The sequence below is a fragment of the Cicer arietinum genome, chromosome 5, assembly GCF_000331145.2.
Source record: "Cicer arietinum cultivar CDC Frontier isolate Library 1 chromosome 5, Cicar.CDCFrontier_v2.0, whole genome shotgun sequence".
NCBI lineage: Eukaryota > Viridiplantae > Streptophyta > Magnoliopsida > Fabales > Fabaceae > Cicer > Cicer arietinum.
In genome coordinates, this window is record NC_021164.2 from 62,789,619 (window position 1) to 62,815,372 (window position 25,754).

A 25,754-nucleotide genomic window follows, 5' to 3' on the forward strand; every position below is an offset into this window, starting at 1 on the left:
GGTTCATTTTCCCCATCAAAGACTCGTTTTTGTTCTCAAACTTGTGAAGTCATTACCGAGCCTAAAACCAGTTCATAATCTGCAGAATGCAGGGGAAGACAACAGAAACAGAAATGGGTGTTCTCAGGAACCACACCCAAATGTTATCATAATTTCACATGGCGAAGAATGCGGCCACACCTGCTTTGCATTCTTAATATCTCATTAGCAAAATCTCGATTCCCGGTAAGAACAAGTCCATTTAACACCCGATTAAAAGTAAACTTACGCGGTAAGAACCCTCTACCAACCATCTCGATCAACAATTTCCCAGCCACCACCAAGTCCTCTGATTTCTTCCTCACAAACATAGCACTAATCAAAATATTATAGGTATCCAAATTAGGCAAACAAGTCCCATTCCCCATCTTTTCAAACAACCCAAAACCCTTTTCAAGCTCCCCATCATCACAAAAATAACGAATCACAACATTGTATGTCTGAACACTTGGCCTACATCCATGTTCCTCCATTCTCTCCATAAACTCCAAAGCTTTCTCCATTTCACCCGAATGACACAAACCTCTTATAACAACATTGTAAGTAGTCAAATTAGGAACATAACCTTTCCCCACCATCTCCTCAAAAACCAACAAAGCATTCTGCACATTATCCTTCTTACACAAAACCTGAATCAAAGCATTATAAGTAGCAACTGAAGGAATCAAACCCTCTTTAACCATCGCATCGAAAACCCTCTTCGATCTCTTAACCTCACCAGCAACACCAAACCCATGAACCATTGTAGTATAAGTAACAACATCAATTTCACACTTCCTCTTCTTCATCTCCAAAAAAAAATCCCAAGCTTCATTCAATTGATGAGACCTAAAATACCCTTTAAGCAATGTATTATAAGTAACCATCGTCGGCGTAATTCCCCTCTCCACCATCTCCTTCATAACCTGCAACGCCATCGGCGTTCGCTTCATCAAACACCAACCATTCGCCATTATATTATAACTAACACTATCACATTTGAACCTACCTTTGAATGTTTTGAACAAATTATGCGCCATCTCAACGCGTTTTGTTTTACAAAGAACATCGAGGATCGTGTTGAATGAATTCAAATCCTGGTTACAACCGTGTTCATGCATAGACAGAAACACTTTCACGGCCCGGTGGGCTTTTCCGCCGGTTGCGTATCTTTCAGAGAGGATTGCGAAGGTTCGTGGAGTTGGGCCGAGACGGAGGGTCCGCATACGGTCCACTAAGGCCCATGCGGTGTTGTAGTCACGCAATCGGGCCGAGATGTCGATTGCGTGTTCGAAGGCGGAAGTGGAGTGAATGTAAGTTGGGTGGCGTTCGAGGTGTTTGAAGAATTGGAGGGCTTTGGGTCCGTGGTTCCAAAGGCGCTTGAGAACGTTGTTGACTAGATGTGGGGTCCATTGGAAATTGAGGTTTGTTAGGGTTTCGGAGAGGGAAGTTGGATCTGATTCGAGGACGAGTTTTGCTATGGTGGCGTCTTCGGAGGATGATGGAGATTGGATTACGGTGGTGAGGGTGTTTCTTGGAAGATAAAATGGGGGTTTTAGTTGGTAGAGAAGGTAAGTGTTCCAGGTTGGTTGAGCTTGTTTAATCAGTGATAATTGTCTCAACATCTTGATGATTTTCACATTTTTCGGTCTCTTTTTTTTTGTATTGTTCTTGTCACACTCATGGACCTATTTTAGGGGTCTTTAAGTCTTTGACTAGGTTATGGTATAATTGGGCTCTTGGGAGGTGTGTGTTTCAGCCACTACCGAGGTAAAAGGTTGAGCGAGTTGCTCATCCCCTATCCCCAGTTGAAAAAATTTCGAATGTTGCATTCCTATAGTATTTTTTTATATATTTGAATAAATTTTGAAGCTAGGATGAACAATCACCAATGAGTGATGTGTGTTTTAGATTGATTTTTTTCAATTCTATAATTCTCTTGTTTAACTGAAATTGACCTACAATTTTCTTTGACTAATGAGCTTCAAACTTACAAGATTGTTCACAAGCGGGGACCAATCTTACTCGGTGAATCCAGCCAAATGAAATATGTTTTTTTTAGTGTTTGAGTGTGAATAAATTAATTTTGAATAAAAGTTTAATGTAAATTCATCTACATTTGGATATATATATATATATATATATATAAGTAGGAAAAAAATTAAATTTGGGACAAAAAATGTTCCATAATAAAAACATCAAATCTCAACTTTAAGTTAAAATTCAATCTAAAAGTAGAAATAATTTTGATACGAGGACACCTAAACATAATTTCGTCTAAAATCGTTTTTCCCTTACAAATCTAAAAACACACATACTATAAGTTGTATGGACATAAATGATTTGGTTTAAAAAAATATTAAATAGTATAGCGACATAAAGCAACTCTTACTTTTTAATAAAAGTGAAACAACAACAATCAAATCGAATTCCACTAAGTGGCACAACTACATGGATTGAACAAATGTTCTATTATATAGTATATATCTTTCAAATTCATTAATCTATAGATCTTTCTTAATAGTTTCTCTTATAACGTTTTCCTATACTTCTAACGATTTGACTACTCTGTATTTGAACTACACTTTTTACTACATAATCTACAAATCTCCTCTCCAAATGCTTAACCACCTAAGTTGAGTTTCTACCATACTTTATATTATATGTGTTACCCCAACTTTCTAATGTCATTTATAATCATATCTCGTTTAGTCTTTTGATACATTCAATGCAACATTCACATCTCTACTACATTTATTATATCCTCGTTATGGTTTTTTTATCATCCAACAACCCGTCCCATACAACATTGTCGGTCTTACATTTGTGTGATAAAACTTCTCCTTCAATTTGAGTGTTACTTTTTTATCACATAAAACACATGAATCACTCAATCATTTCAACCACTCACCATGAAGTATAATATAGTTTACATGTACTTCATTTTCTCAGTCATTTTGTATTATGGACCCAAAATACTTAAACCATGTGACTTGTGGTGTAATATGCACTCCAACTTTCGTCTCCAAGTTAGAGATCACTAAACTTTGTTTCCATATACTTTTTTTTACTTCTACTCAGGAAGAAGTCATACATACGCTTCTAAGACTTGTTTCCAAGTCTCTAACATCTCATTTAGTTTCTTCTTTGACTCTCCATGTTGGACTATATCTCATCTACAAAAAGCATGCCTCGATGTTGGCTCTTGGATATGTTTGTAAGTACACACAAAATTGATGTAAAAATATAAGAGTTAAAGTTGACCTTTGGTGCAGTTATATTTTTATAGAAAAATCTTCTATAACACCATTCTACGCCCTCACACTATTTAAAATCCCCTAACACGTATCTTTGACATCTCAAATAGGCGATCTTAACCATTTTTTTTCTATAAGGTTTTCCACACAAAATTTCAATGCTAATTCCAAATCTTTTTTATCTATATGATATTGCTCTATATGTTAAGAACAAAATCCCTCTATGCTAAGTGCAAACCTATGCTAAGTACAAGATCTCTCTATTCTCTAGAGCTTTCCAAAGTGACAATTAAGTGCAAATCTTTTTTATCCGTTCAATGTTGCTTCATCACCTACCATAATAAGTAGATTGCTTCAATGTTGGACTTCCCAAAACCAATACGAAAATCAATTGCACTCACAAATGCACTATCTTTTACCAATAGATTTTTTTTCTAATGGAATTTACTAATAGAGTTTAAGGTAGAGTAGATGAAGGCAATAATTTGTTCTCAATCTATTATCAATTTAGACCGATATAAAGTATATAAGGTTATATTCATTTTGAATATTACTTCATCCTTATTTTATTTGACATTTTTCTGTGTCAAATTATTTATCATTTTATAATATTAATACAACATTCATTACTTAATTTTTTTCACTAATATATTCTTATTTATTATATCTCAACCCATTAAATTTTTATATTAACTATAATAAATAAGTATTTGACTCAATGAAACTAAATTTTTAATTGAAATCAACACAGCTAACTATTTTATTAAGAACTAAACATAACTCAAATGAGATATTTAAAATGAGACGGAGAGAGAGATTATCATTAACATTTTAGACATTTATTTACCATATGGAATGGTAGTATTAACACGTAAGCTGCTTAATAATTATTTATATTTAGATTAGATGAATCATACCGAGCAATAATCTATTTCTGTTTCCAACTATTAGCACATTGAACAAACAATTATCTTGAACTTTAGCCTGCATGTCTTGTATCCTTTATAAATTAAAACTGTTGAAGAATACTTACGGGATTTAAATTGTAATAACTTGGTAACAAGCTTGAACTGAGATTAGCAATAGCATTTAATTTCTAACACCAGTTTCAATAAGCATCTGCAGCAAGCTAGACAGCATCACAACTTAATAAAACAGTAACAACAATTAACGCAACAAACAGGGTATTGTTATTCTCAACCACAGCATACATGCTGCTCAGGCAGAGAGATCAACCACGTTTTGTTTTTCAAATGCACGAACAATCAAACAGTGCCTTTAACACAGTATATATCACATCTGAAATCAATCCAAAGAAACTTAATTGCGACTTGGGTCAGTGAAGAAGCTGTTGATGGTGGGCATAATCTCTGGGGATCTGTTGCGTGAAAACTTCCTCAATAAATGTTCTGTATACTTCTCTCCCTCGGAGAAGTTCTCCAATACTCCTGCAGCCCGGGTCTGCTTGTTCACCCTAAACCCATCAAAAGAACAAACAAACATCCATTATAATGATTCAATGACAAGACACTAACTAAATTAAACAACAATAGCTACATCCATGTGTAACACTAAAATAAGAGTTTTTAATAGGTAGCAGTTCTGTCAATTTGGATAGTCTTGTGAATAGGAATATCTTCCTAAGTTCTTCAAACCTATGAAGCACGGGCACAACACTGACACGTTGATATCGATATTAATTTAAGAAAATGATTTAATTAAATGTCTGTGTTGGTGTCAAACACCAGAACACTCCTTTGATCAGAAGAAGTATTGGGGCTGCATTCTAACTCAATCAGGCAAGAACGGATTTATATCAATTAGCAGAGCCAACAGCTTCTAACAGTGATCACGCAGACAAATCAGTACCTTTGGTGTAAGATTTGATAGCTCGTATAATAAATTTGAAAAATCAGCTTCAATTATCAGATTATTACCAATAATGATTAAAGATCTCCTTAAGGTAAATTTTTTTTTTACGGGAGAAAAACCATTTCACAATTCCTACCTTGTTTACCCTTTTTCTTTATCATTCTGCCTTGAGATTAAATATGAGAGTGGAATCTCTCATTATGAAATTTCACATGATATTGTAAAGTTGAAATTTTGTGTCTATGTTCATAGATATTAAATAGGTAGATCAAAATTCAAACAGAAGCCCCATTAAATTTAATAAAATAAATATCAAAAATAGGAGACGTCGATTATCTTCCGAAATAGGCATACCAAAAATAGAAAGGGGAGTAGTAATTAAGAAAAATAAATGGGTTAATTAGAGAGGGTGAAAGAGTAATTAATAGAAAGCAATAAGTAAGTATTAATTGCCGATCTCTTACAAGTCAAACTTGAAACAAGAGAAAAATCAAAAATTAAAAACCAAGTCAATTTGTAGAGAGAGATAAATACCTAACTTCAGGGTTGATGCAGATGTTGCGAACAAGTTGAAAGCCACAGATCCCAACAGCAACTCCAACCGCAGCAAAGAGAGGGTACACCTGAAACAAAAACAAAAGTGAAACCCTAGCTCGGAAATGAGATTAAAATGGTCGAATAAGGAAGGATCGAGAAAGTCTCACCTCGGGTCTGACCCAGCGACTTGCCATGGATTATGGATTAGGGATAGCAGAAGAAGATATTGAAAAGGAAAAAGGGGTTGCAACGGGAATATGAAGTGAGAGAAAGAGAATGGAGAAGTTGGCAAGAGATTCTTAAATCCACATAGGCGCTACTATCCTATTGGTTGATTACAACTTGCTTGGCCGTAAGGATAGTGATACCGCGTCACTCAGCCCGATGTATTCTAAACTACTTCTATCACCTACTTACTAAAATTAATTCTTTTCATTTCAGATACAATCAATTCTTTTATCATTCTTTTTTCCTTATGATTATTTATTTAATTTTTACTGAAAAATTCATTTGTATGTTATAAAATATTAATAATTTTTTTTTATAACAATTTAAAAAATTCAGCATGATATTCAAATCAAACATACAAAATTCATTATCAATTACAAAAAAATGCATATATGCATTGAATCTTTAAATAAACTCATATATTCATCTCTATCAACATCAAATTTATCAAATAAAAAATTCACACTTTAAGATTTAATCATCAAATCACCAAGACAATATCATCTTCTTTTTGTTATCATTCTCTAAATCAAATATCTAACCTAAATCTTTAAAATGTGAGTTGTTTATTTGATAAAAATATAGATTTTGTTGAAGATAATTACTAATTTTATGAGTTTTGTTTGAATATAATAGATTTTTTATATTTTTATTAAAAAAATGATAAAATTGTTGATATTTTAAAATATAAATGATTAAATTGCTACTTAAAATTAAATAAATAATCAAATTGAGAGAGAGAAAAAAATAAATGATTGAATTGTAACCTAAAATTAAGTTAAAATCCAACATGAAGTATTTTGTCAAAAAAATATATTAATCTTTCGTACATACTTGTACTAAGAAATAACAAATATAAGTTGATTTAGTTTTTTTTAACCATTTTATTTATTAAGTAAAAATAAGATTCATTTAATACATATTTTTTTGTTTTTAAGAATACAAAAAAAAATATAATTAATTGTATATTGATTTTCTAGAAAAAATAAAGTTTTGAGCCAAAAGTAAAATCCATAAAATATTACTGCCAACAACGACTCAAACACATTTGATAATGAGAATAAAAGAAAAAATAAAATTATGTATTTGATATTTTACAAATTTCAAAAATTAACTTTTATATATAAAATATTTTTATTTGCCTTTTTTATTTATTAACAATTTTTTAAAAAAAAATAAAATCTAAAGTGATATAATGGTGCTCATTTAAAGTAAGAAATACCTAAGATTTATTGAACATTTATAAAAATGTATATTTTATATGAAAGTGTAAAAAAATTATAATAAATTAATTACTATAAACTATTGTACAAACTGATACGAGATATAACTTGTTTTTACCAGAAGAGGTCAAAAAAAATACAGAAGGACAAAAATAAAATAAACAATGCATGAATATAAAAAAATATTTATATATAAGATGTAAAGAAAGCAAAATTGGTTTAATAATTAGTATATTTTTTACGTTGAAAATGCAATTCAAATTTTTTATTATACTTTTGGAGATTTTAATCTATATATTTTTTCAGAAAATATAAATGAATTGCAAAAATGTCTATATTAAGTATAAAATTCGAGATATGATTCTCTTTTTTCAAAATATTAGTTTGTTAGTGCAGCAAAAGTGTAAACTCCTCACATACTCTGAAATAAAATATAAATAAAAATAGTAATTAAAAATTTGATTCATTTGATTAAAAATTTAAATTAGATGCATCAAATTTTCAATTACCATTTTTGTTTATATTTTATCCCGGATAGAGTATATTACATGGCATTATATATATTTTTCAGTCTCGAATGTAAGCAACAACAAAAAATCATATTTTGTGGTTTTAATTTTATAAATAAAATGTGATTAATTATACAATATTTCCTAAAATACTAATTAATTAATGTACAATATATTTTTCAATAACTCATTTTATTCTAATGGACAAGTTTCCACAAAGAAAAACTTTGATAATAATATGACTTTTTTAATTACTCTCTTCATCCTATAATAATTGAATCTTTTGATCATTTTACATATATTAAAAAGTGTACAGAAGAAAGAGAGAGAGAGAAAGAATATTTATTTTACAAAATTATGCTCGTTAGATATTGATACATTCTTAATATCATAAATGCATAGTAGAAAATATTGTATTAAATAAATAGTATTAATTAAATAATACAGTTCAAAAAAAGTACATTGAAAATTAAAAAAAATAATAATATTTATTTCGAGAAAACTTTTATACAAATAAATCAATTATTTTAGAACGGTATTTTTAAAAATAAAATAAATCCAACTATTTTCTTAAATATCATTGAATAATTTATATATATATATATATATATATATATATTAAATTTGGTGACTTAGGGCAAGCTGAGGCGGGTCCTAGTCTAGTCCACCTAAAGTTCTACCATTGCTACTTATTGATATACGATTTTTTTTATATCATCATACATAAAAATGAAGCAAATACATTTTGTCAAAATAACTAAAACAATATGTAATTTGTTTATATATTTATTTTATATATTTTTCTTTGTTAATATAATTGTGATATAATTTATATTACTACATCTTGTTTTATATATAAAAAGAAAAAAAAATTATAAAAGCCAAAAAAACTCATTTAATTTGTCAAAAAAAAAAAAAGAACACTCATTTAATGTGTTTATTTTATTTTATTTTAAAAGTCATGAGAAAATTCACACCCAATAATATAAAATTTAACTGTTTTTTTTACAGAAAGTAAATTCCATTTAAATGCTAAAGTTAATTGTATTTATTAAATTAAAGTTTATCAATTTAATATATTTTTTATTTATCTATTTTATTTATTTTAAATCAAAATAAGTAAATTATATAATTTAAAATATTAATTATTAAAAAACTAAATTATTTTTTAATTAGCTAATTTAAATATTTTAAATTATAATAAATAAATTGTTTTAAATTAGTTACTTCAAATAATCATTTATTACTTTTTATTAAAAAAACTAATTTAATTTTTTTTTATAAATAAATTATTTTAAATTTCAAAAACATTTAGTTTAATTATAAAGGATAAAAAATTACTTTAGTTAAACAATAAGAATAAAATTATAAGAAAAAATGATAAGATATAAACTCATAAGCTAATTGAATTAGTTTATAAAAAATCGATATAAACTATAAGCTTATTAATGATTCTTACCATTAGAGTTTATAGCTTATAAATTATAAGTTATACACTTGTTTTTTTTTTTTTTACATTACCAAACATAGTCAGAGTCTTTTAATCTTATTCAAACATAAAGAAAAAAAAGTATAAAAAATATTTAAAAAATAAATAATATGTAAATTTGCCAATACCGTGAGATTTGCATCATGTCTCGAATTCAAATTTATGACTTTGCAGTTGTATGAATTAATTATAATAATATTTATTATATTTTTTAAAACTTTTTTATTTATTTTAATTTTGAGTACATTTGTTATACCTAGGACCAAATATTCTTTCAACGTTGTTATATATAAGGAATCAATTAATAATACCCCATTTGTCTCCATTTTTTTATATATAATTCTATGTAATTAATGTGTATTTTTTTATTTTTTATTTTATAAAAGAGGCCACAAAACTATAAAAAAACTACACAGTTAGATGGACATTCATAAACATATAAGCTATATACATGTCGGCAAAAAGTAAACATTGAAACTCTACAACAGGATATAAATAATATAAAAATAAAATAAAAAAATCAAAAGAGTAACTAGAGTTTGCTAATTAATGAGAGTTTTTATTTCATTCACGCCAAATGTGAGTCAAACAGACGTGTCAATTTAACATCAACATCTATTTGATACGCCTCGCTAAGGTATGAGGGTTGTTGTTAAGATTAATTTTTTCAGTCATCATATTAATCAACATTTTATAGTCATTTTCAACATGGAGATAAGTGATTAATTGTCTTCTCGCTATATCCATTCCTAGATGCATGTCTCATATTTATGCATGGAGAACATTACAAATTACAATAGTGTCAAATTATCTAGCCTTTTCCGGGTTAAGAAAACACTTGTCAATCTCATATGTCGGGATTAAATATCAAAAATATATTTTATTAGAGTTAATAATATGTATAATATTTATACATATTTTAATATGTATATTTTGAGACCCGATTAAAATTATTTGTCAAAGAATAATTTAATTATGTTACGAAGAATTTAATACTGAAAATATTTTTTTTTAAATGTCACTTATTGCTAAAAAATAATTTATCTGTTAATTGAGTTGCGACGATAGTAGATATTTTTTTGAAAAAGTAATTGGAGAAGAGATGTGCGTAAGAGTTGTTAGATATTTGTTAGTTTAGTTTTAATTATACTATATATATATTTTCACAAGGCCTCACGATCTTCTTCTCCATCTTTCTTCTGTTTTCAAAAAAAAAAAAAAAAATATCAAAACCATAAAATACAAATCTTCATTTATCTATTAGATTTAAGCTTCTATTCGAAAAGTGACATAAAAGAAACTTGATCGTTGTCACGCTGCGGTGCTAGTGAGCTAGTTTTTGAAGCGATGTCACAAACTTAAATTTTACCAGAATTAATCGCGGTGCCGTAATCGCTTGTTAAATCTACAACGAAAATAAGAGCTCCTTCCAAACTTTTAGTTTGCATTTAGGACATTATTTGTGATTTTGTGGAAAAGAAATTTGATGTATTTGATGTGTGAATTTGTAGAAAATGAATTTAATGCGATTATGTGTGATTTAGTGGAATTTAAATTTGAGGTGTGGTTTGTGGTGGTCCATATTTGATGTGATTTATATGTTCATAATTATTATTATGAATTTTTTATATGTGATTTATTTGCGGATTTTGTGGAAAATGAATTGATGAAATTCGGTGGTTTATGGGTAAAAATGTGGAGTTTTGAAATTGAGTGAGTTATGTTTGAATTGTTGAAATTTAATTGAGGTGATATATTTGTGTTGTGGAATTGAATTGATTGTTATTGGTGTGAATTGGCGGTAATTAAATTTAATGTGTTTGAGTTATGTAATGAGTTATTTTCAAATAAATGAGTTTGAACTGAAATTGAAAGTTTATAAAAAAATTTGAGTTGTGAAAAAGTTCAAATTTTAACTAAGTTAAAGAGTTTGAGCAAAGAGATAGATTGAAATTAAAAATGGTTAGAGTTTAAATGTTATTATTTTAATTACTCTTGAATTGAGTTTTAAAAAAGAAAAAAGTTTAGAGTATTTTATTAACTAAAAAAATCCGGTGCTTTAATAGTCGAGTGTGTGTATGTGATATTTGAACAATATTTGTTTTATGTAGTTTTAACTAAATAATATAGATTATTTGGTTTTTAAAGTTTGGTGTGTGAGAAAGATTTAATTTTGAGAATTTTGTTGTGTTTAGATTAGTTTTATTGTGAACAAATTGTTATAAATATTCATGTTTATGTAGTTAGCTCATTGAGTCTCGAAAAGGAATCGAGACTGCTGGCACCGAGTTAGCGATGAGGAGAACTCTGATATATTAATGTTGTTGTGGTGATTTATGGTTGAAAATTTTGGAGATTGAATATGAGTGATTAATGTTTGAAAATTGTGGTGACTCATGTTGGTGAAATTGATGTGTTCATAATTAATGTTATGAATTTTTAAGAAAAAATTTATGCGTGGATTGGTGGAAAATGAATTTGATTCAATTTATGTGTGGATTGAATTTGAAGATGTGATTTATGTGTGTTTGTGGAAATAGAAATTGGTGTCAATAAATATGTTTAAGTATGCTCTGTGTTGTATCTAAAAAATCATTAGTGTTAAATGAGTATTAAAAATGAGAAATATTTTAATAGCTACATTTACTTATTGATTGTGGTGAAAAGAGTCAGAGTATGTCAATGCATTTCATAGTACATGGTGACTGCGACGGGGTCATGGTGATAGTGGTGACCGTGATGGGCCACAGGATGATGTCATGTGAATTATTGGTTCATCTTATCCTTGCGGGGATTGTCGCGTCGTGTTGATCTGTGAGCGATTGCACTCTAGAAAATCGTGCTGGTCTGTGAGCGGCTGCACTCTTGTATGTCGTGATGGTTTGTGAGCGACTGCACGCTAGTAAATCGTACTGAACTGTGAGAGATTGCACTGTGGTAATTAGTGCTGATTTGTGAGAGATTACACTATAGAATATGATGATCTGTGAGCGATTGCACTCTTGTATGTCGTGTTGGTCTGTGAGCGACTGCACGCTAGTAAATTGTGCTGATATGTGAGAGATTGCACCTTGGTAATTAGTGATGATCTGTGAGAGATTGCACTCTATAATGTGCTGATCTGTGAACGATTGCACTCTAGAAAATCATGATGGTCTATGAGCGACTGCACTCTTGTATGTCGTCCTGGTCTGTAAGCGACTGCACGCTAGTAAATCGTGTTGATCTGTGAGAGATTGCACCTTGGTAATTAGTACTGGTCTGTGAGAGGCTGTACAATTATGATTTACACCATTCGAGGAGGGTTTTGGTTTGGAATTCCGGAATCGTGCATTTTGGCATATACGCAGTGCATTAGAGTGCTTGGCACGCGAGTCATGTTTGTTATACTATGATGATTGTATATACATATTCGGTTGTTGTTGTGATTTGCCGTAATTGCTTTGAGGTGTGAAGTTGGGTTGATTAAGTTTTGATGTAATTATGTGTTCATAATTGATGTTATGAATATTCGATGTGTGATTGAGGTGTGAATTTGTGGAGATTAATTTTGTGTTAATTATGTGTTCATAATTGATAATATTAATATTTGAAGTGTTGATTGATTCAGAGCCATTTTAGAATTAAAAATATGCATTTTCTCAGTTGTATTCGACTATGACAGTACAGTTTGTCAAAACTTCATTTTTCAACATTGTTTATGCATGTTTGACATATGAAAACCCTTTCAAGGAGTATGCTAAGTTGAAAAGCTATTTTGTGCATTTGAAATTTAAATGCTATGTGATATTTGTTAATTTCAGTCGGTGACCATTTACAATTATTGTGGAAATCTGGGCTTTGCCCTTAGATAAGAACCAGGATCGTCCTACCGGTTAGTACTTTGGAGACGGACATGTAGTTAGAGATACCTGACTGAAGATGTGTCAAGAGGATCTTGCGGGACACGTGGAGATCACCCGAATTTTATAGTGTTTTAGCATGATCATATTAGGTGGTTGTATAGGGACTAGATGCCTTTCTTTTGTGGTTGTATTTATTTCATTTTGGAAGATTGTATCTATGATTAAATTGTCTGATGACTTTTCTTTTGATGGGTCCATGTTCCACTTTTTGATGTGACGTGGGGAAAGTAGAGATTCTTGGGGCAGTGCTTTATGCAGACGTCTACCGAGAATACCCTAGGGGTATGAGCTATGTCTGATAGGTCTCATAGCCCCAATGTATTTTGCTATTTAAATAATTTGGATTTTTGTTTCAAAAACTGTTTTCGTTGTTTGTGAATATTGTTGACTTTTGTCGTTGTGTTACGACTTAAATATTTTATCCAAAAGTATTTATTTCCTTATTTCTTTCTTTTATGAATTTGTTTTTAAGAAGAAGAAAAAATACATTCGCGTTGTTAAAAATCGAGGTGTTAAAACTGAAAACGTTCCTCGAAGATTGCATTGTTTCTCCAATTCCACAATTTCTAGCACGCCACCGTGAAAGTTGATGTCCAATCATTGTTATGCACTCCATGAAACGATTTGGTGATATTCTTGAAGATCCAATTATTGCAAGATAAATAATATAAATTAGAAACTTGATTGGAATGCATTAACCTAAGCTATACTTGGGTCGCACTAGGAAAAACTCTAAATACATGAATGCCAGACTCGTTCTCCGTTCCATAACTATCACAAAGTAGTGAGATACCAATGCCCCATTTACTCATTCAATAGTTGATGAGAATACACTTGTAAGCCACCATCCAAATGAAAGCATGAATTATGTAAAGACCTTTTTGTGACCACAAGGCCCTCAAGTCCACTTCTATAGGTTGCAAGTGATGACGTTTAACCTCGTAAACTCTCTGAATAGTGAAATATCTCATGTTAGTACCACTTAATCTTATTGCATCAAGACCGTCGACATATCAGTTGGTGCAAGAAGGGCAAAAATTTGATTTGCAAAGTTCGCTGGAAGGTTTTCAGTAAGAAAATTATTTCAATCACATGTCGAGGTCATCGGATCACGCAAACTAAGAATAGTATCAATGGGAACTTTGCTAGTAGAGTTGACGAGGAGGATACCATCAAGCGTCCACTTATCCAACCAAAAGTTCACCAAGTTGCCATTACCCAACTATTACACGATATTATGCTTTAAATCATCTCAAATACTCATTAAAGCTTTCCATAAGGGTGAATCATAAGACTTCAAAGTAATGTTGACTTTGAGATCATTATTTCTACCATACTTATTGAGTAAGACGTTAAATTAGAGATAATTAGGATTGTTAATAAGGCTCCATAACATTTTCATGAAGAAAGCCTCTTTCATATGGTGGGGATTCTTAATCTCCAACTCCTATCTTTTTTAGAGAGACAACGTACATCCCAATTCAAAAATGGAGTTTACGATTGTTCCTAGTGTCCTCCGACAAAAAACCTTTTTGAATCTTTTATATCTCATCACATAAGATCTTAGGAAGACTTTGTGTATTGCATGTGATAGTTAGGATGACATTGAGGATAGATTTAGAGAGTTTAAGTCTACCAACAAAGCTCAGACAATGCTATTTTTAACCGCTCAATTTGGTTTGAAGTTTGTCAATGATATAATAAAAAAATTCTCACATATTTCCATCAAGAACAATGGACGCTCCCAAATAAGTACCCACTGATGTGACTTGTTTAAAACATGTGCGTTGTAAGATATTATCTTTGAGTTTATGGTCTACATTCTTAGAGAAATAAATAGGAGTTTTGTTGTTGTTAATCTTTTGGCTAGAAGATGTATAAAAAAGATCCAAAACAATACAAAATACAATGAACCCGCTCTATAGAAGCCTCTACAAACAGAACGAGATTATAAAAATAAAAAAAAAGAATGAGATATTTGGGAGAACTACATACTTGCACAAGATATTTGGGAGAACTACATACTTGCACATGCTTCTAATTAATGTGTATATTTATGTGTTGTTTTTATTAAATTGCTCAATATAAATAGATGTATTTAATGCTAGTCTTTCATATTTTAATATAAATTTGAAGTAATAGACGTAAATTTGAAAAAAGAATAATAAATATGACTAATAATTTGTAGGTAAGTTTATATATAAAGACATATTTTTTCTTTCTCAATATGAATTTATTATTATTATTATTATTATTATTTTTGATCTTATAAAATATAGTAAATATTATTATAATTAACTAATACAATTGTGAGTTATCAAATTAAAAAAAATTAATTTTATCAACATCGACATTTATCAATTTAATTATGACTTAAATAGATACAAATTTAATTATAATCAAAGACGGAGGAGAGGTATACATAATTTTTCCCGCATAAAATTGATTTTTTTATTTATATATTTTTTTTCTTCAAAAAATCTAACCATTATAATCCACATTAAAAAATATATATAAAAATGTCTTACTTTTACTTTAGGAGGTCGCATCTCCAAAATACGGTAAAAAATAATGTTTTTCATCAATATGAGATTGCATCCCAAGAATACAACCGTGAATTATATTTTATTTTTTTTTATAAATTTAATAAAACAATAATTATTAATTTAATAAATAAAATAATAAAAATATTTAAAAAAGCAAAGTAATATCAATAAAATAAAATAGATTTAATAGAAAAATATAATATAAAACATTTTGATATCTATTTTATAATGTGGGGTATTATGGTTAATTTTTTTTAAAAAGATGATATATAAATAAAAAAATCTTCATAAATTTATTTATTTATTTTTTACAAAACCACGCTAGTTAATTAACCAATAGTTTATTAATTAACATCAGCTAACACGTGTCCTAGGTCACTAGTTTCGCATAAATTTTTGTCCATCGAAAAAATTAGCCAGCTTCTGGTCATTCTTCATCTTCATTGCGGAAGAGGTTTGTTTGAGTAAAACGTGCTTGGATTAACTCCTCAGAGAAAAAGAATAAAAAAATGCAATCCGTATCACTGAGACTGGGCAAGAAGCTCTCCAATTCTCCGAAGCCTCTCTGGAGAATCTCACCAAACCTCCTTGCTCACGCATCAACTACCTCTTCCTCCTCTCCCCCACCGTCATCTCCGATCTCCGCCCCCGCCAACGGTACTACCTCCACTCTTAACAACCTCCTCACCGCTCCATGGTCCGCTTCTCAAACCCGTGGATTGACTTTTTCTGGATCTGATGTAAGTGTTAATCATTTCTCTGATTCCGATTTTTTCCGTTTCCATTGCTTTGACATTTGATTTTTACGATGCCGATCTTTCGCTCGTGTTACTTAGTAATTTTATAGTTTTATTATTGTTACACTGTGATTGCATGCTTCTGTCGTAATTTGATTGAGGCGTTTCGTACTTGTGTTGCAGGTTAGAGTTGGAAATCTGATTGAAAATCGAGGTAGTTTTGCCTTTTTAATTATTCCGTTTTGCTGCAATGCAATGAATCGATTTGCTATATTTTTAGTTACTGACAGATTCATTCTGGATTTCTGTTGTGGTGGATGTGGATTGAACTTATATGATTGCTTTCAGGGCGCGCCTATGAGGTGATTTATAAGTTCTCATAAATTGGAGCTTGTTTCAATTGAAGCTTGTTTTCTTAATCTAACTGTGTTTTTATTTTTATTTTTTTTATCTAAAATGTATTAGGTTCTTAAACTGTATCAATCTCATGAAGGAACTGGAAAAGCTGCTATCAAGGTTTGCTCGAAGATTCTCTCTTTTTTTTGCCTATACTTATATATCTGGTTGAATACTAGTGGTTAACAGTCTACTTGTTGAGTATTATTACCATTGCACCTTATGTTTCTTCATCTATTTATTATAGTGATGGGACTTTATGTCCGATTAGTACTTCAATTCGAAATGTTCTGTTGTAGGTGCATGTGTACATATTCAACTGCCTTTAACAAGGAAAAGAGAATTAGTAGGGTGCATATTATTTGTGTATTTGGATGAGCTTTGTCAAACATGATTTTGAATTAAATTGATTCCATACAATTAATTTGGTAAATATTGAGTTTGAAGGGAAGTGATTCATGTTAGGATGTTTTTACTTTGAAAGCAAGTTTGATGTACAACATGGTAAATTTTTCAATCCAACACAAAAGCTACTTTTTATGATTCATATTCAAACAAAGGTTTGAAGGCAAAATGATTTTACTGTACACCAATCAAACATCTTTAGTTTTTGCTAAAATTACATTTGACAGAAACATAATCAACTTTGATGGTTTCCATCGTGAAACCAATCACACACTAATTATTAACGCATTAGTTCTGTCATTCAGAGGAATGGTTTTTTCTAAAGGCTTTCATCTCATGTGACATTATGTTTTAAGTGAATGAGTGGCTTTTTAGCCAGTATGTGTAGGGGAATCATATTTGTGGGAATTTTTGGGACCCTCTTTAATATACAACACAACGCTTAGAGCCAACTCCTTGTCTCCGCTATCCACAATATGCTGTGCCTTGATATTGTACTTCATCAGTCCATCTACTCCTCTTGCTTTTGTGGGGGAAACTATTCATAAGCATTTGTAGATCTTTCGTTTTCTTTTTTCATTTATTTGAACGATGGTGTAGCTAAAAGCTAATGCATAGAAACAATTAAGAACTTGATGTTGTACATAAAGATTATTATCTGTTTACTTGTATAATCATAAATTACTAACAAGTTACACACACACATACATACATGTAACCAGGATGTGTTTTTATCGATATATTTGTACATTTACCGTCTCAACAAATTTTACAAGGATGTATTATGAAGCTTTTCGCCCTACTTGGTTTGCATTGAGATAACACAAATAGAAAATAGTTTCTCATAAAAGCAGATTCGTTGAGCAGCTCAATGGGTCTAATTGTCTGCTTTGATTTAGTAGTTATCTATTTTAATGACTTACAAAGTTTTGGGAGCTGAACGTAATGCTTTATATTTGGTGCTGGTACTGATAAATGCTCAAGTTTTATTTATTTGTGTGAAACAATGACTCGCAGGTCCCACCTCACACTGTAGCTAGCTATGCCACCGTTGCTACTACTACAGACGATGACATCAAAAGGTTAGTTGGTGTAAATGACTAGCATTTGATGGTAAAGTTGGTTGTGCTTTTTTGCTGCATCACTATCTCATTGATGAGTTTGATTATTGTACTGATTCTGTTGACATTCTTTAGCGGCCATGTTAACTATAATTTTGAAAGTTTGATTGTACCTGCATTCATTTCTTCATTTATATTATATTATAAATATAGAAATATTATTTGATAGCAAGGGGAAAATACAAGAGAACAAAGTATATTCTCCAAAAGAAACCTAAAGGCTCTACAATAATAAAGATGTAAAAACTCATTGGAAACCTCAATACGAAACAACCCCAGGAGAAAACGCAAAATGGAACCAGCACAACTGCGCCAAAATTCCCCTAAGGAACTCCTCCATCCACGACGAAACGCCTCCAATGAAAGAGATAGACTAACACTAAAATGAAAACCACTTAATACTCCCTCTCCTTTATGCCCGCCATTATTTACTATTGTTGTTAATCCTTGAAGTTCCTTTACCACCTTCACTTTCTTATCCAACAGCTATAAACACTGATACACGAATATTGTGAGCGTGTCATATCAATACGTTGTCGATACGTGTTGACGGAGTATCCAAAGCCTTTTTTTAGACAATAAAAAATTCTGATACGTCTTCAATATGTCGGCAACACAGTGTCAACATGCCATGGATACTTGGCCACTGTTCAGTCTCACCACTCCTTACCCATTCATCTCTTTCTCCTTAATTGCATATCTTCTCTCCTTAATTGATTCACATGGTTACTCACTCTTCAAAACATTTCACCTATTAATTTTTATATAGCCTTGTTAAATTGAACCCTTCACCAGTTCATTTTTCATCCATACATTTCACGGCTGTGCTGAAGGCTAAAGCAGAAGCATTACTGCACTGTGTGCTGAAACTGAAACATTTTATAGAAGCAATACGTCAGCAGCACCTACTTCTAGTTCTAATTCCAACTCTACCCTAATATATTTATTAAATTTCTTATATAAGTGTCTTAAACGTATCGTGTCATGTTTTTTTCGATGAACGTTGTATCGCGTATTGGAGACGCATTGTATTTGATCCTCATATCATGTCCGTGCATCATAGCCTAACAGATTAACCAACTTTATCCCCATTGAATCAAGAAGTGTGTGTGGCTCAGCAAATAACTTGCATTGCCTAAAGGTGTGATAGAAATAACATTGTCATTTTGATTCCTTTCACTTTATCCAAAAGGGTTTCAGCTGTTCAACATGTAAGCAATGCAGGATCCCCTTTCAGAATTTGCATTAATAAAATGACCTCCTAGAAGACTAGATTTTCTCTATGAGTATTGTCCGCCTATAAAGGTAATGCTAGCCTCAACACTTGTTTAAAAGAAGCTTCTTTATTTCTACTTTCTACTAAGTTTCCCTCGTAGTCGTGAAACTCTTCATGAACTTTTTTGCTGATCAAAAGTTCAGGATGGTTTTTATCACGTGGATCAATCTGTTGATTGCCCCCTAACCTTTAAATCATCCAAAAGCAGATCTCCACCATCTTCATAAAAGAAGTCAATAGATAAACCCGTTCATCACAATGCTGCAAAAGTAAAATCTTCTCTAATTTCTTGTCCTCTATGAGTCTGTGATAGAGTTTAAACTTGAATTGCTTGTGCACTGTTAACAAGATTATTTAATTGCACTCCCATCTTTGAGTGTAGAGAAAACTCTAGACATGGCCGCAAGCAGAAAGTGTTTTTGATTGATCTCTTTGAGAATTGTAATAATTTTCAGCTTTGTCCATGGGATCAGACTTTTTTGGAATAGATATATAGCAAATTTGGATATGCTGATGCACATATCTATCTTTGAGTTCACTTGGCAACCGAATCTATGAAGCTTTACCTGACATTGCCGAGTCCTTTCATTTCATATTTACATAGGCTTGAAGCTGAAATTTTAATTATTATACTCATCCTGGCTAGATATTGTGATATATCTTCTCTTAAGTGATAATGGAGACATGTGTATGGCTTTTCTAGGTTAAATTGTATTCCGGATCAATTAAAAACTTACAATGCAGAGATTTTTTACAGCATAGGATATACAGCTTCATTGAATTGCTTATTCCTGGCTATATACTATATTTTAAAATTGAAATGTACGCTGGGGATTGGCAAGGAATTGATGACCGTGACCACTATTTCACTAGATTCTTGTGGTCATGTTGCTGGTGGAGCATATTCTCTGACTTTATGTACTAGCATGGTTAATATTATGCAGTGCTGCCAATAGAAGTTGTGTTACCTTCTCATTTCAGAGCCTAGGCAATCACACGTCTTCAGCCTGAATTTTAGCATATAGCCTGTTTTTTCTAACCATTTTTCTTGATAACAAGCCTGTTTCAGTCCTTCAATTGCTGATTTTTCTTTATCCATAGGCAATTAGCTTTGATGTATGGAGATATATGTATTTATAGATGCTTTACTTTTTGTGCATATCCTAATATTTGGCTTTGTTTGTGCAAGGCTAAAACTAAAAGGGAGCATTAGGTTGGTCTTAAATCTTTAAGACCAATCGGGTCTTGTTAACAAAAATGCTCTTTTAAGGAACCACAAAAGGAAACTTTATTTTGAAAACATCAAAATTTAAATTTTTAAGAGATTGAATGCACAACTTTCATTGCAAATTCAAAATAAAATTTCCTTTGGTAGTAACTTGTAAGCATTTGCCAAATCTTAATTATTGAAAATTTATTTGATAATAAAAGAAACATTGAGACACTTGTGAATTCCGAGAGTTTCCCTTTTTGATCAAGTTTGGCCTTTAGTAGATAGATGTATTTTAATTAGTTCCCCATTTATGTTTAACCATTGGTTGGCACTTGGCATTTATAGGAAGGAACGAAACAGTGGATTGAGGAATCAAGGCCTAACGACAAAGAGAGAGCAGCTCCTAAAAGTTACTGCAGCAGTTCCTCTTCTTTTAATATACCCAAACGCCTATTCATTGCTCCTGGCGAATTTCTTTGTATTCTGGCACATAAATGCAGGGATCCAAGAGATTTTGGCTGATTATGTTCACCATGAGATGACCAGGGAATTTGTTTTCATTTCTCTCAGATTGTTCCTGATAATCGCAATTAAGGATGTTTTCTTAAATTTTGTATTTGTGTGATTGGATAGAGCATAGGTTGTGCTGACACTGCCTTACAATAAGAACTCCTTGAGGAGAAAACTTGAGAAACCTGTTGAATAGTTTTTGTCGCTTCCGAGACTTAGAGGCGAGGCAACATGATTACTTCATGATTTATCAAGTTTATGGATGCATTATATTTTGCATGTATTCTGTTGCTAATTATGCAATAAAAATTGCAGTGGTGGATAATAAAGGCATGCATTGTTGTTGAATGTTTTTGCAGCAAATATAGTGAAAAAGGTAGTATGCATATTTATTTTGTAGCATGCATTATAGATTCTTTTTTCTGATAGGTTTTTCCTTTTCTTTGCTTCCTTTGTACAATCCGGGACACAGTTACAAATTCATTGCTGTTATTTGATAATAATTCTATTTTACTCTTTACTATTGAATAATATTGTGTTAATCTTGGTAAAGAACTTAGATTTATTTTTTAACTTTGAATATGAGGTCGTCATGAAATTCTATCTTGTAATGAAGAAGAGTGAAAGGAAATGCTGTATCCACCTCTAGTTCTATATATTATTTATAATAGATGATTTTTAGCTTATGATGTTCTTTTATTTTCTAATGTTCACATTATAATACACGTTTAAATATTTTATTGTTGAAAGTTTATATTTCAAGAATTGTGGGCTCGTTCTAATAACCAACTACCAATGATTAAAGGACTTAAATGTCATTATGTGGCCAAATTAAATGAGTCAGTCAGACTGCTAAATGATTTCTTATGAGTTTTGTTTTTTTGACTAAATTTTATAAGTTTTATTAGTGGAAATCAAAGTTGGTTTAACAGGCTATAATGGAAATTCCAGTGGATTACACCAAATTAAATGGTTATGGTCTCCATTAATCGAAATATACTACCTGTTGAGGAATTATTAATACTACCTGATTCGACCACGAACACATTTTCCTACAATATAAGCATATTACCATATATATATATATATATATATATATATATATATATATATATATATATATTCATATCCACGATATTTAATGTGACGAAGACCGAAGAATAATTTTGTTTGACTATATTTATGCAGATAAAAGTTTTGGATTATTATACAAAAAGAATAAAGATTTGGAATAAAAAAAATAGTAAAAATTAAGATCTGTATCTGACCGTGTTAATATTAATAATGGAGCTCAGAAAACTAAATGGATCGCGGATCATGTGGCGGAGCGTCATAGAAGAAAGGTAAATCGTGTGACAGCAGAGAGGGAGGACCCACCAAGCACCGTCACCTGGCTCTGTAGTCTTTGTGTCTAAAAGAAGTTAAATGAAATGGATTCTGTTTGTACTATCCAAATCTAGATACAAATCCTCTCTCTGTTTAATGTTTATGGAGACATTTTCAAAACCTTTTTAGTGTACGGTGTATACCAATTTCTAAATATTTTTTTCCTGTATTGTCACTGTGCTCCTATAGTCCTATTGTACTGCTTGCTAGTATTAAACGCTGTTCAGGTGGTGTGGTGACGCTGATGAGATGATCGCCACTCGCCAGCCTTTAATTGGTCTACACCACCCTGCCGTTCATCACTGACCTCCTTGCTTTTCGGTTTTCAAAATGGCCAATCAAAATTAAAAGCGTGGTCTTTCCAATATATATTATATAAAGGAAAATAAAAAGGGAAACCTAATGAAGGGATTTAGAGAACATGTTTTTTTTTTTCAATACCTTTATTTAAAAAAAATTATTAAACTGCTTATTTTTTAAAATTTTAAACTAAAATATCTTTTTTCTTACAAATCGTCTTTGCAAATACAATTTTCTTAATAAAATTTGAGTTTGCAAATATGACTTCTTTAAAGTAATTTTTTTGGATAATTTAATTATTAATTTAAAATAAAAATAATTTTTAATATTAAAAAGTTTCTTTAAGAAAATTCATTTGCAAACACGACTTCTAACTAAAAAAAAAGAAGATATTTTGACGTATAATTTGAAAATAGAGTATTTTGATAAAAACAAAAAATTCAAATAAAGGTCATTGAAAGAAAAAAAATCTAGAGAACAACATCTCTCTATAATTATCATCTAGATAAATTAAAAGATGACGTATTTACTGAAATTTCCATTAAAATTAAGTAGATGTATTGAATTAGAATTTTAAAAGATTTTAAATATTCAATTATGATTGTTTGAGTTTTTTAAATAAAGTGTAAAAATTTAAAGTATTCAATAAATTTTTTTTAATTTGTAAAAACTTGTGGTATTAAAAAATTTTAATAGAATGTTTTTTAAAATGAATTTTGTTACCTTTTAGTAGGAAATTTTTTTCCCCCAATATGAGATTTTTACTGATTCTTACTTTTTATTTTTTTCTCCATCTCTCTGCATATTTTCTCATATCCTTCTCCTATTCTCTCTCCATTTCTAACCTCTATTGATTATCCACTTTTTAATTATTACTTGTTAGTTCTTTAATGAATTTACATATTTATCTTCTTTCTTTATTTCTCTTCTTACTTCTTTGATATTCTAATTTGTGTATATATAATACATATCATATCATGATAAAGACTCAAAATAAAAATGAATTGGTAATCTTCTAAATGCATACTTGAAAATTTTAATAAAAAAAATGATGGTGACTAATATAATTAATTTTTAAGATATTACATATCATTCAATAAAAAAAAAATACATATAATGATTATAACTCTTAAAATTAAAATAAATTATTAATCTACTTTTTATACATCTTTATACATCTATAAAATCTTTTCAAATCTTTAAATTACTATGATAAAAATCATTTGAAATCCAATTTAAATCTTCTAACACAACTACAAAAATTAATTTATCAAGTTGGATATGACCAAAACTCTTCCTAAATTATTTTAATACACATGCCTAAATTTAATCTAAAAATCTCTTATTAAATGGAAGAAATAAGAATCATATCATTTGAACACTTTTGGGTTCAAACTCAAACTAAAGATTTTATACCATATTTAATTGTAAATTTAATATGATGAAAAAAAATTGTACGTTTAATAATAGAGATAATATTTTTGACCATAGATGGATTTTATTTTGAATGAAAGTTTGTCTTTGTTATCTTACACAAATCAAAATTACTCTTATATAGAGGTTGACAATATTTTTAAAATGAAATTTATACACACTTCCATTACACCCTTCCAATTCAAAATTACAGCCTTCCATTGACGACCGAAAATCGAATCCAAATTATAGAATAATAATACTCTCGAAAAGGCAAATCGTGTTCCGAAGCAAGAAACAACTTTCCATAACAGCCAGCGGCTTATCCAAAAGCCATGGTTTTGTTTTGAACAAGTACTAAACGAAAATGAAAAGGTGCAAGCAATTAATATAAATAAAAATAAAAATAAGAAAACTGTGTGAAAGTCAAAATTGGCTTTGTTAGTTTAGTTCAGAAGCACAGCACAAAAGTGGACCCCAAAATCAGATACGTTTTTTCACCATCAACACTGTTAACGTTATTATTAATATTAATATTATATCAGAAGCGACAATTGCAGGTGGGATAATCCTCTGTCCTTGATTTTGCATAAAAATACAAACAAAATCGGACTCTCATTGATTTCGATCCTCCGAATCTCCCTCTCTCTTTCTCTTTCTCTCTTTCCTCTTTTATATATCATCACTTTCCCATTTTCTCTAAACCCAAATCAAATTCTCATATTCACATCTTACCATCTTTCTTTCCAACATTACTTCATCATTTTTTTTACCGCCTTTATTGTCATGGCTACTGCCGGCGATGTTCTCAGGCAGACTTTACCGGAAGTCAGTCGTGCAGGTGAATTGCACGTGCTTGCCGTCGATGATAGTCACGTGGATCGTAAAGTCATTGAAAGATTGCTCAAATTCACTTCTTGCAAAGGTAATAAAAGATGCCAACTTTAATTCCCCTTTTGTGTTTTTGTTTGCACTTGGATTGGATTTTGATGATTATTGGAACTTTTTTTTTTTTTTTTTTGCAGTGACGGTTGTTGAGAGTGGAACTAGAGCTTTACAGTATCTTGGGTTAGATGGGGATACAAGTTCCATTGGTTTTGATGTAAGCAAAATTTTAAATTTTGCTTTAGAAATTAGAAACCCCTCTTTTTGTGTGTAGGTTTTTAGTTGTAACTTATGGTGCTTATGTTATTTTGATCTATATGGTGACAGGGTGTGAAGGTTAATATGATTATGACAGATTATTCCATGCCTGGGATGACAGGATATGAACTACTCAAAAAGATAAAGGTGTGTGTGTGTGAAATCTTCTTGTTTGTCTAAATAGTTTGTAGAATTTGTAGTGGATGAAATTTTACTATGTTTTTCCACTTTCTGTTGTTATTGATCTTTACTTATTTCTGTTGATTTCAG

The 25,754-nt window shown here is 30.5% G+C and overlaps 4 protein-coding genes across 4 annotated transcripts in view; 2 read left to right on the forward strand and 2 right to left on the reverse strand.

Annotated features, from left to right (window-relative positions):
• LOC101508244 (pentatricopeptide repeat-containing protein At1g74900, mitochondrial) lies at nt 1–1,777 on the reverse strand. Its single transcript, XM_004501905.4, has one exon. It carries the CDS (start codon nt 1,641–1,643, stop codon nt 147–149), a length of 1,497 nt encoding a protein of 498 aa, XP_004501962.1. The 5' UTR covers nt 1,644–1,777; the 3' UTR covers nt 1–146.
• A 2,555-nt stretch (nt 1,778–4,332) lies between these two features.
• LOC101508877 (uncharacterized) lies at nt 4,333–6,060 on the reverse strand. The gene is made up of 3 exons (XM_004501907.4): nt 5,852–6,060; nt 5,682–5,770; nt 4,333–4,749 (listed from the first exon to the last, which is right to left on the reverse strand). The coding sequence occupies exons 1-3, from the start codon at nt 5,876–5,878 to the stop codon at nt 4,596–4,598; spliced, it is 270 nt and encodes an 89-aa protein (XP_004501964.1). The 5' UTR covers nt 5,879–6,060; the 3' UTR covers nt 4,333–4,595.
• A 9,917-nt stretch (nt 6,061–15,977) lies between these two features.
• LOC101509193 (uncharacterized) lies at nt 15,978–21,590 on the forward strand. Its single transcript, XM_004501908.4, has 6 exons — nt 15,978–16,324; nt 16,505–16,535; nt 16,670–16,683; nt 16,787–16,837; nt 18,140–18,204; nt 21,078–21,590. Exons 1-6 carry the CDS (start codon nt 16,094–16,096, stop codon nt 21,355–21,357), a joined length of 672 nt encoding a protein of 223 aa, XP_004501965.1. The 5' UTR covers nt 15,978–16,093; the 3' UTR covers nt 21,358–21,590.
• A 3,293-nt stretch (nt 21,591–24,883) lies between these two features.
• Nucleotides 24,884–25,754, forward strand: part of LOC101509524 (two-component response regulator ARR5) — a 2,749-nt gene continuing 1,878 nt past the window's right edge. Inside the window, exons 1-3 of the mRNA XM_073369223.1 lie at nt 24,884–25,266; nt 25,367–25,443; nt 25,554–25,631. Of these exons, the coding sequence (XP_073225324.1) occupies nt 25,128–25,266; nt 25,367–25,443; nt 25,554–25,631 (294 nt within the window). The 5' untranslated portion in view covers nt 24,884–25,127. The remainder of the gene's footprint in view (nt 25,267–25,366; nt 25,444–25,553; nt 25,632–25,754) is intronic.

Coding starts and splice junctions, on each gene's coding strand:
- LOC101509193 (XM_004501908.4), top strand. CDS start 16,094: ATGCAATCCGTATCACTGAGACTGGGCAAGAAGCTCTCCAATTCTCCG. Junction 16,325..16,504: donor TGACTTTTTCTGGATCTGAT/GTAAGTGTTAAT, acceptor CTTGTGTTGCAG/GTTAGAGTTGGAAATCTGAT. Junction 16,838..18,139: donor CTGGAAAAGCTGCTATCAAG/GTTTGCTCGAAG, acceptor AATGACTCGCAG/GTCCCACCTCACACTGTAGC.
- LOC101508877 (XM_004501907.4), bottom strand. CDS start 5,878: ATGGCAAGTCGCTGGGTCAGACCCGAG. Junction 5,771..5,851: donor GTCGCTGGGTCAGACCCGAG/GTGAGACTTTCT, acceptor TTTTTGTTTCAG/GTGTACCCTCTCTTTGCTGC. Junction 4,750..5,681: donor TGCATCAACCCTGAAGTTAG/GTATTTATCTCT, acceptor TGATGGGTTTAG/GGTGAACAAGCAGACCCGGG.
- LOC101508244 (XM_004501905.4), bottom strand. CDS start 1,643: ATGTTGAGACAATTATCACTGATTAAACAAGCTCAACCAACCTGGAAC.